The sequence below is a fragment of the Limulus polyphemus genome, unplaced genomic scaffold (genome assembly GCF_000517525.1).
Source record: "Limulus polyphemus unplaced genomic scaffold, Limulus_polyphemus-2.1.2 Scaffold5732, whole genome shotgun sequence".
NCBI classification, from domain to species: domain Eukaryota; kingdom Metazoa; phylum Arthropoda; class Merostomata; order Xiphosura; family Limulidae; genus Limulus; species Limulus polyphemus.
Window position 1 is genome coordinate 37,234 of NW_013671342.1, and position 11,270 is coordinate 48,503.

The 11,270-nt window shown below is 32.9% G+C and overlaps 1 protein-coding gene and 1 long non-coding RNA gene across 3 annotated transcripts in view; both read right to left on the reverse strand.

Moving 5' to 3' along the window:
• The window catches only part of LOC106472918, a 29,263-nt gene extending 24,526 nt beyond the window's left edge, over positions 1–4,737 (reverse strand). The window contains exon 1 of one of the 2 annotated variants that reach the window (XR_002613554.1): positions 4,665–4,737. This is a non-coding gene — a long non-coding RNA (uncharacterized LOC106472918). The remainder of the gene's footprint in view (positions 1–4,664) is intronic. The other variant, XR_002613555.1, reaches the window with a different exon arrangement.
• A 4,025-nt stretch (positions 4,738–8,762) lies between these two features.
• On the reverse strand, positions 8,763–10,932 carry LOC111089271. Its single transcript, XM_022401459.1, has 2 exons — positions 10,780–10,932; positions 8,763–9,496 (listed from the first exon to the last, which is right to left on the reverse strand). Exons 1-2 carry the CDS (start codon positions 10,844–10,846, stop codon positions 8,949–8,951), a joined length of 615 nt encoding a protein of 204 aa, XP_022257167.1. The 5' UTR covers positions 10,847–10,932; the 3' UTR covers positions 8,763–8,948.
• Positions 10,933–11,270: the final 338 nt, after the last annotated feature.

Genomic DNA, 11,270 nt, shown 5'->3' on the forward strand with positions numbered 1-11,270 from the left:
CATGGTTTCACTAAGGAAAAATCTTGCCTTACAAATCTTTTAACATTCTTTGAAAAGGTTACTGCTTATGTATATGAGGGATTTGGTGTATCTGGGTTTTTAGAAAGCTTTTGACAAGGTGCCACATAAAATGCTTGTCAAAAAATTAGCTCTAAAAGGTGTGGGGATAAGTTAGCAAACTGGATAGAGGTGTGGTTGGATGGAAGAAAGCAGAGGGTTGTTACAAATGGAGTTCAGTCAAACTGAATTAATGTCTTTTTGATTTACATAAATGACATAGATGAAGGAATAGTCAATAAGTTACTTAAATTGGAGATGATATTAATGTCTTGGGTATTGCTAGCTGTGAAGAGGATGCTGCTGATTTACAAAAGGATTTAGATAATTTAGTGAGTTGGGTAAATAAATGGTAGATGGGTTTTAATTATAATAAATGCAGGATAATGCATGTGGGTTATCATAATTTGAGTTGTAAGTATAATTTGGATGGTAATAAAATGAACAGTATTGTGAAGGAAAGGGATCTTAGTGTAATAGTCGATCAGTCTCTATAAAGCCATCCAAGCAGTGTGCTGTTGCTAGTGGTAGAGCAAATAGGATTTTAAGTTGTATCTACAGGAATATTTAAAACAAGTCTATAGAGGTTATAATTTCATTGTACAGGTTAGGCCACATTTGAAATAGTGTGTTCAGTCTTGGGCTCCTTACCGTAGGAAAGACATCGAATTGTTGGAAAGGGTTCAGAGAAGGGTTACTAAAATGGTGCCTGGGATGGAAGGGTTGTCATATAAGAGGCTGAAATCTCTCATATTGTTTTCTCTTGAAAAAAGAAAGAGTTAGGGGGAATCTGATTGAGGTGTTTAAGATTATAAATGGAATATATAATGTTGATACATCATCTTTTTTCATATTTAACAGTGAGAATAGTAGGACTAGGGGACACAAATATAAATTTTGGCAGGGTAGGAGTCATCTTCAGCTAAGACAGTTTTATTTTTCTAACAGGGTGGTTGGCCTTTGGATGTTGTACGGGCAGTAGATTTAAGTGAGTTTAAGAAAAAGCTTGATAAGTATATGAATGATAAGGGCTGGCTTTAGCATTTAAAATTATTTTAATTTAGTTTATTATTTGTCTTGTCTAGGATACGAGTTTGTTCATGTCGTGTAGATAGGTACTGACTTTGGTGAAGCTTTCCAGCAGATGCTGTTTTTCTCTTTCATGTTTATCTGGAGTATTACAGATGGCTTTTGCATTATTATAAAGTGTTTTAATAATACCCAGTTTTTGTTTGTAACCATGTGCTGATGACCATGGAAAAAAGCAGATTAGTGCAGGTGTTTATTTGATAAACTACAGTAAAGAATGAAAGTTTGTTTTTTGGTTACTGAAACATTAAGAAATGAAACAGAACCATTCTTCGTCTCTTCTTTAGTGTATTTAATATTAGGATATAGCTCATTAAAGTGATTATGGAAAGACTGTAATGAGCTGGGATCTTATTAGCCCAACAAATGTATCATCACGGTAGCAAAGCTAAAAACACAGTGTATGTAGTGATGTACTGAGAGCTCTTTGCTCTAGTTTAGTAATAAACACATTAACAAGAGACGGGGCAGTAGGGCTACCCATACTAATGCCTTCAACTCAGATGAAATTTTTATCTTGGTATTGAAAATTAATATTATCATAAATTCAAAAGTTTGGCTAAGTCACAAGTGAGTGAACTTTGGGAAAGATTCTGGTGTCATGTTGCATGATTTCTGCAAGTGTGCTTCTGTAAATAAGGAAGTTATATCAAAGCTTACCAAATGGCCAATGGGGTTCAAAGTTCTTTAGTTTTTGGACAAATGTTTTTGCATTTTTTAAAAAGGACAAGTATTTCATTAGCATAGGGTGAAAATATCTAGACCAGAAATTTATCTACATCATAGCTAAAACTGTCATAGGCTGATATAATTGGTCATAAGGAGCAATTGTCTTTATGTATTTTGGGAGATACATAAGATTATGGATTCCTTATTTAACATTATTTCTCTACATTAAGTGAGCTTGTTAGGGAGACTTTTAAATCAGAATTGACCATACAGTATTTCCATTACTTCATCACCATAAGTGATTCTATCTAGAACCATGACACCATTACCCTTTTGTCTGCCTTAAAAATGCTTATTCTGTTATCCAATTTTATTTCTTTTAATGCAATTAGCTCTGGAGTGCTTAAGATTGATTGGTAACATTTTAGATGTTAAACTGCTGTTATTATTTTTCCTATGGTTCAACTTTAACACTACTGACGTCATAATGCTGGAGCATTTGTTTGTTCTCTTTAAACCACAGTATGTCAATCATCAATCCGATGAAACATAGCATGCTTACATACTCCTTACTTCCAATAACCTTGAAGTTTGTGCCATCCATGATGTTAACATAATTAAATTAAATTTTGTTGTTGTTTGAAGGTTGATTTTGATGTATGAAATGGCCTTCTATCACTTTGCATTTTATGTTCTTATATTAAAAAAAATTACACAAATGCTGAAATAAAGTACGAATTGAAATAAATCAGAAATGATTAAATTATACCTATATGTTACTAGAGAAAATAATGTCTTACTCAGCCTGGCAGTGCACCATTTTGGTGAGTAATGTGGCAAACACATCCAAAGGGTATCCTACCAAAAACATAATTATTGATTTTTCCTAAATTAACATTACACTCTATATCACCTATCACTTATCATGGAATCATCACCAATTTGACTCATCACAAGGTAGTGAATGTTGTATACAAACAAAGTTAAAGTATTGAATATCTTGGTATTGAAAAGAAAATTAACAGCAACTTCAAATAAAAACCAGTTTAATGCTAAACTTACTGATTACTCTCCTACATGGTAGCTAATACAGATTAACACAATGCAGTATTACTAAAATATTTCTGCCCTGGTTAATCTTTTTTTGATAAATGCATTGCATACTTGAGATTTTGTGGGATAATTATATTTTACTTTTCTTATAATTTTCAATCAATTTTAAACAATGCAGCCTTTGTCACATAATTTATTATATTGATTTGGTAAATGCTATACAATGTTTACTGCATTCTGATATTTAATAACAATGCTGATACTTTCTAACATTTTGTATGAATTTTAAAAAGTAGAAAAACAACAACAAAAAACTTAAAAAATTATATATTCACAATAATGGTTAGCATAGAAAATTGTTTACAACTATTAAAGTTATATTAACAATAAAAATAACAATCAATGGATCAATTGATTCCCTCAACCAGTAGCTTTATTTAGTTTTGGTGTGTTGATAAATATGGTGACTGTGTCTGAGTATTTTGGGATTATGTTTCTTTTATTTGCAAAAAAACGAACAAATTTTTTGACATTGTGACCTTGACCTTTTATCTCCAAAATCAATAGGATTGTTCAATCACTATAGGAAGTGACATGCTGATTGATTAAAATATGCAGTTTAGAATTCTAGTTATTGCACACAAAGTAAATATCTACAGATTAATGGATGTCATAACTCTAATTCCCCCTCCTATCAAAAACTTCAAACTTTGTGGTTGGGAATGGAGAGAATAAAAAAAAAAAGTACATGTAGTTCAACTGCAACATACATATAAAGCTTAATGTTTGTCTTGTAAAATACTACATACAACTTACAGATGCAAATTTAAAGCTTTTCAAGATTAAGAAATTAAAACTATTTTATAGTATACAAGTCTTGGAGTATTATTCATTTTAAAATTCACCATATAGTACATAGTCACTGAACACGACTGACAAAAATAAATTTTAAGTAAAATAAAACAAATTTTACTTGTATCAGTTTCAATCATAGGAATTTTTTCTAATAGCGTGATGTAAACAATATTTTAATATAAATTTAAAAACAAAAACATTTTGAAAAAGGAATTTTAGTTTTTACCACCATACGTTTCTTTTACAAGTAATTTGGTAATATTAAAAAATGTTTGGTTAAATTTATTATCAGTGTAAAGTTCATGTTCTTCTTTACCTTTTATATCAAGTCTTATCACAAGATTCAATGTAGAAAGTTTCATGTCAGCAGACGTCGCCTTAGTGGTATTACTACTCACTAGCAATAGTAGTAATAATTCATATAATTGTAGTATTACTACTGGTACAACTTAAGCACACACACACAAAAAAAAACGGTCGCAGTTTACATAGTAATAATAATTAATATTAACACCAAGCACTGCAAAAGTGCAAGCCACATAATATAACCTACATCAATACTATACCACTACTAGATAAATATTCTTTGATAGATTGTTTAGGCAGGGTATTTATGGTGAAACTTTATTAGTCATAGTATTAACTATAATAATTAAGCTTATGTTATAGAATTACCAAGTTTTTGCTTTGATTTTGATCTTGAACGTTTGTTTAGTGGTTTAGTAGAACTTACAAGTACAAGTTATATATATTAAAGATATTGTAACTAAATGTAATATATATGTAATTTAAATTCTACTTCTAACACTTTACAAACAAATAAAATTTAAAGTTAAGTTATAATAATTACTCCAATCCAAACCTTTTCGTATGAAAACAAACAAATGAATGATCTGTTTCAGTTCATGAAATCTACATAAAAGTAAAAACATAGATCATACCATCCAGATGCACAATCAGCGTGACACAAACAAACTTTCGTCTCCCTTTGCATACTCCATGCGCTAAAGGTTGTAGTAAATATTGTGACGTCATAAAATTTCATGGGAAGAAGGACAGCACAGACTGGGCTTCATATATATATATATATATTAATAAATTGAAAATCTTTTTCAAAAAGAAAATATATTAATAATGAAAATAGCTCTGAATTTTCTTTTTAATTTTTCTCGAAAACATTGATCCCTTTTAATGCGTTTTAATCCAGGTAAAATGGCATAACACAAATGTCAAATCTTTGAAGTTTAAAAATTAGGAGTGAATAAACTGCGAATTTATTTAATACGTAAAAACTAACTTCAATGCAAGAGTGCTTATTTCAAACTGATCAAACACGGAATATCTCTTAAACCAAAAAATATTTTAATTTTCAGTTAAAAGAGGGCCGTTTTCACCAGTGCACCCGTACATACAAACCACGAAGAAGAATAGTCTACTATTCGAAAGCGCTAAAGTTTAGGGTCTTTAAAAAAATCATATTGTTACGTCTCTGTTCGTTTGTTAATTTCCCGTAAAAAAATTTTTCCGAAGAACTTCGGCGATACAAGTCCTTTCTTAAATAAAACTAGTTTATTCTTTCTCAATACAACTTTGCAATACACTTAATTTCCACGGTCACTTTAACTTCAACACACGCTATAATTCACAACGATTCGCGTACTTTACTTACGGTCACTACCGCTCGCTTGACTCAATTTTCTGTCTATCTGCAATTATATCTCCGCTTTCTTTTCAGGGCTTATATACAAAAAGAGAGGTCGTCTGGCAAACACTAGAGTTGCCAGGAACAGTCACGATCCTTCTAGAAACTCATGACGTGTTACCAGCATCACGTGACTTCCGCTGTCGTAACAATATAAACAATGATACTACTATTGATTCTGACTTTGTTGTATCTTCTTCTTTTTCCTTTTGTTAGGCTATATTTTGTCAACTGCATACCCCCACAAAACTTCGCCACACACTTGTATTCAGATATATTGAAACTTCCAAAATGTTGTTAGTATGTTGATAAAAAATCTTCCTCCATAAAGCTGTATTCCATTCTGACACTAATTTACACTGGAAGATTGGTTTACAACATGTTCATGGCATCTAGGACACTCTATGCACTGAGTAGAAACAAAATAAATGTTTTAAACCTATATATTAGGACTTTCACTGGTTTAAGTTAGATCAGTCACATGTGAGTTTGCCAATCACTGAGATGATCTAACACAATGAAAATGGCTACAATGAGTTATATTGTCTTCTTTTTTATGGAATTTTAATGTTTTTGAATGCTCTCTCTTTCTGATCCCTCTAATTTATGCAGATATTGTGGTAATTTTAACTCTTGGAAACAAAAGTACTTTACTAAGAAATACAAGGATATTGCCCTTCTAGCTCAATTAATAAAACATTCGCCTGATGTATCAAAGGTCTTGGGCTCGAACCCGAGCAGAAACAAGTAAGAAAAACTGATATTACAACAACAGATTGTTTACGGTGGAGATAAGATCGGTATCAAATTTACAGCTATGCATGGTGGAGATCTGTACAAGTTTGGGCCTCATGTAAATCAATGGATTGGTAATATACGCAAAACTGATAACACCATTGACAAATAAAAATTAATAATGCATTTCCTTCGAGAAAAGGCTCATCATGTATGGGGGTCTTATTCTTGCAATATAATGTTTTCAATCATCAGGACATGTGGTGAAACGATACTTGAAAGGAACAAGAGGCCATTAGAACACTTAAAATTATAAATTGGCCTGCAAAAAGTACCATTGTGAACTTTCTTCTGGCTGTATGGACTTACGTAAAAACTAAGAAGGTCTAAAGATGACGAAAAAATTTGAATTGTTGAGAGTAATACAGGGCAATATTTCACAATGTACATTGATAAGCTAAATGGCAGCATGCAAAAGAAGATGTAATGATCTGAAAGAAAATGGCTCACATTCAAAACCTGGCATTTTGTACAACTTATTAGCTTTTTTATATATTTGCTGTGACAATAAATTCACCATCTAGTTGGTTGTGTCTCTTCTGTTTGTGTATTTGTTTGTTTGTAGTTAAGCACAAAGCTACACAATGGACTATCTGTGCTCTGCCCACCACAGGTATCGAAATCCGGCTGGTTTCTAGCGTTGTAAATCCGCAGACATACCGCTGTACCACTGTGGGGGTGGGGGCTATTTGTATATCAGCGTTGTGTTCTTTTAAATATTCCTATTACTGTACGTTATTTTACATCATGTAAGTGTGTTTTTTTCTTATTTCTATCCCTGTTTATCAATGATTGAGGTAAAATTGTTTGTGTGTTTTCGGATATTTACGCAAAACTACTCAAGGACTATCTACGCTAGCTGCCCCTAATTCTGAACTGATAGAGTAGAGATAAGGCATCTAGTTAATAGCACCTACCGCCAACTCTTGAGCTACTCTTGTCTGATCGAATGGTGGAATTTGACCGTCAATGTTATAATATACCCAAAGTGCGAAGCGTGATTTTTTTCGCAATAAGACGGAACTGTGGATCCGCATATTTACAATCCAGTAAACTAACGGGTGACTAACCATTGGTCTGCACTCGGCCCCGAGAAAGAGCTAAAATGGTGCCAATCCATCACACCAACCATTGGTTTGCACTCGGCCCCGAAAGAGAGCTAAAATGGTGAAATGACTGACAACTAACAATACACACTTTATATCTCGTCGTTTCGATAGTACTGGTTAACATAAGCTGAAACGAGTTTGTGGTTTTAATTAGAAATGTTTACATTTTATAATTATAATAATGTCACAAAAGATTCATGCAAATCCCATAGTACAGTTATGTATATGTGTGTACTTATGGGCTTTTATAAGTACTGTTTCATGGAACAATATATTTCATTATTATTTTTCTATTTCTTAAAATCAGAATATACGTGGTAGTGTTAATACAGTTAGTTGCTATATTTGAAGCATTCAATAATGATTTTCTAAGTATATTTGTTGTCTTAAACTGCCCTCCAGTGGCACAGCGGTATGTCTGCGGACTTACAACGCTAGAAGCCGGGTTTCGATCACCGTTGTGTAGATATTGTGTAGCTTTGTCCTTAATTATAAACAACCATGTCTTAATTGCAATTAAAAACTGAGAGAAAATAACAATTTTCTAGTCGTTTTCTGTAACTGTGAAGACAAATCCACAAGATTTAATTTTCAGATTAGCTCTAGTAAACACTCTCCGTCTGACGAAGAGCAGGAGAAAATAATTCTTTGATGTGAATTTAGTAAATTACTAAGACTACCTGCCGCCGTTTCTAACTTCGAATTACTGCCCAGTAGCAAGGTAGCCAGTCAGCAGTACCCTATCTTCCATCATCCACTTAAAGAGATTGACTGTTACTCTTATAACGCACCCACAGTTTAAAAGCGGGGGAGGGAGGTATTTTATGTTATCGCACGGATTAAGACACGTCTCGCCAGCTTCAAAATCCAGAGGTCTACCACAGGGCTAACCCGTGCCCATGCGGGTTTATATTGAAGTGTGAGCTTGATCAGATGTATCAATATATTTTTGTCAATGTGTTGTTTTAAAAAAGGTAATTTAATTTACTTTAAGGAAGAAGAAGCACAAATCTACCACAACATGGTATGAGTTTAATATTATGTGAAAAATATAAAATATCTATAAGCTTTTGACACAGTATAGAACTTTCTGCGAATGTCTATCAATGGGACAACGATAAGTCTACGAACTTACAACGCTAAAATCTGGGATTCGATTCACCGCTGTGGACAAAGCCCAATGGGGTTTTGCTCTAGAACAAAATTTCTGCGAAAATTTTGTATGAAACAATTATTGGTTATAGTTAAGCTGTTTAACACTTATTCTAAAATCTTTAATATCAAATTTTAAGATAGAAAATAATTTGGTTTTGTGCTTCAGTTTTCAATATATCGCTTGTACGTTAGACAGTTTTTGTATAAATAGCACTTGTATTTCATGTTTTGTTTTCAGAAGTAAAATACTCAGTAATCTAAATACACACAAAACATAATTATACTTGCTTCATAAATTCCTTTATTCTTTGTTTTTGCGATGTGTAATATACAATTACACTTATTATTTTTCTTTAGTGCTGGTTTTAACATTTAGTTTTGAATACCATTATTGATACAAAATACTAAAACATGCATTCATAAATCGTGTATTGAAATCAAATTTCGTTTGTTTTCTTGAAAACTCAGTTGTCCATTGTACCGATTTTGGAAATATATGGAGCTCGGCCTGTAAGAGGAATTAATGCAAAATCAGAAGATTTGTTTGGATTTGCTCTTTCGATTCGAGGAATAAATGGCGCACGCCCTATCCGGGGGGTGAAAAAGACCCTTTTGACTTCGTCTATGCTATCACCATCTAAAATTTTGCGGCTAACATAGGGAGTTGGAATAACTTGCCGAAAAATATTTTGGACACCTCCATCTTCGACTGCTAAGTTGCCAAGCCAATCTGTTTGGTCGTCCGCACCATGTTCTTGGAGCATGGATCTCTTCTTTCGGCCAATTCTTGGAGTAAAAACGTGTAAAACGAGCTTAGGATCATTTGCCTTTTCAGAACTTTTGAAAAGCATATCTTCGACCATGAGATATGAAAATGGTAAGAAATCAAAAACTGGTGATCGCCCCTTTCGGAGAAAAAACGCCCATTCGTCACTAACTGGTTTCAAACTCCGACCTTGTTGTAATACTGGAATGGGATCGTTCCTCTTATTTTTCTCATTAGCAACATAACCTGAAAAGGGATGTGAGCGTTAACGTGATTATAAATTGTAAAAACAGAATCAAACTGGTTAGTAGTCAAAGAGAAGAAATGAGTTTAAAATGTCAAAGTCGGAAAACACATATATTTTTGAAACCTCAGTAACTATTTTAGTAAATAATCCAGAAAGACGTTTTGTCGTAGAATGAGGTGTGGTGTTCTGTGGTTTCCAAAGCTAGTCCAGTTTTATACACATTTTGAATTTAAATGACATTAACAGTATCATGTTATCCATATTGGTTAGCTCAATCAACAAATATATATATATATGTCATTTTCTATGCATAAAATCTAGTTGAGTTTAAATCACCTCACTGAAGAAATAGAAACCACTATCAACTTTTACCATAAAACTATCTTTCAAACTTACTTTCGGGCTAACGTAGCCTGGTGGTTAGGGCACTTAACTCGCAATCTGTAGGTTGCGGGTTCGTATTAGCTGAGGGGACGTTATAATGTGAAAGTCAGTCAGGGGCGTTTTTAACACTTCAAACTTCTCGGTGCAATTTTCTTAGGGGGCCTGTCCGTACTGATCAGCTATAGGTATAGAAATTTATAACTTTTTTGCATTACTTTGGGGACCAGCAATATGAGGGGCCTGTCGGTGCGTTGCACCGATTGCACCTACGATAATTACGCCACTGGGGTCAATCCCATTATTGTGATTCAAGAATTGGTGGTGGGTGAGGGGTATTTACCCTAGTCTACCACTTCTAAATCAGGGACGGCTATTGTAGATAACCCTTGTGTAGCTTTGGTCGAAATTCAACAACCGTTCAAACATTTTCACCTCATGCTGTATTTAAATAGGATGTATAACAATATAGAATAAAATTCTGTTTCTTTATAATAAATTTAAAATTGCAGTTAGGACCCCCACAGATGAATTACAAAACGGCCTAACGATTGAATGTAATTTCAATTAAGAAAATTAAGGTGAACACCATATACTTTGCAATTTAAGTTAAAGACAGTATGATACCAAAAAAAAAAGAAAAGATTGGTGATAATTTAAAAGATTATATGAAAAATAATGTGTTTAAATCTCGAATTTCAATTGTTAATAAATGTTATGTTTCTTTTACTTATAATATCTTTTGCCTAAAAAAAGACAGTCAATGTAAGTTGGTAAGCTTATCAAGAACCTTTACAGATTGTGCTACAATGTTTCCTAATGTACAACATACAAGAAAAGAAATAATAAAGAACACGAATGTAACAACTGATACGACAAGACTGACATAGCAAAATCTTACCCATAGATGTCCAGTAAAAAGATGTCATAAGGCAGATCATAAGCTGGAAATTCTGGACGACAAGCATGATCGGCTGGATGTGAAAGATGTTACGTCCAAGAACGAACTGTATCTTTTGCAGAATATGGTATCTACTTATAGTAGTCCATAGATTCAACAAAATCATCGTAAGCTTAAATATCTTCTGTCACAATTACTGAAATGTACACAGAATATCCATGGTTAGTGGTTGACGTCAGAGCGTAGTTAATGCCAATAATTCAGATTACTTATGAATATATATATATATATGGCTTTAATAGCTGTATCACTGAAAGAAATCAAAGAAAATAAATTTATAAGTTTCGTTGTTATTTGATAAGTACGTCATTTTAGATTTTCAAAAAGTCTCGAAATGTTTGTTCTCAGCAGGGTATCTTTAAATCAGAGCAAACTAAATTGCCAAAATTTGCAGAAAACAAATCTCACTAAGACAGGATTTGTTCCTTTTA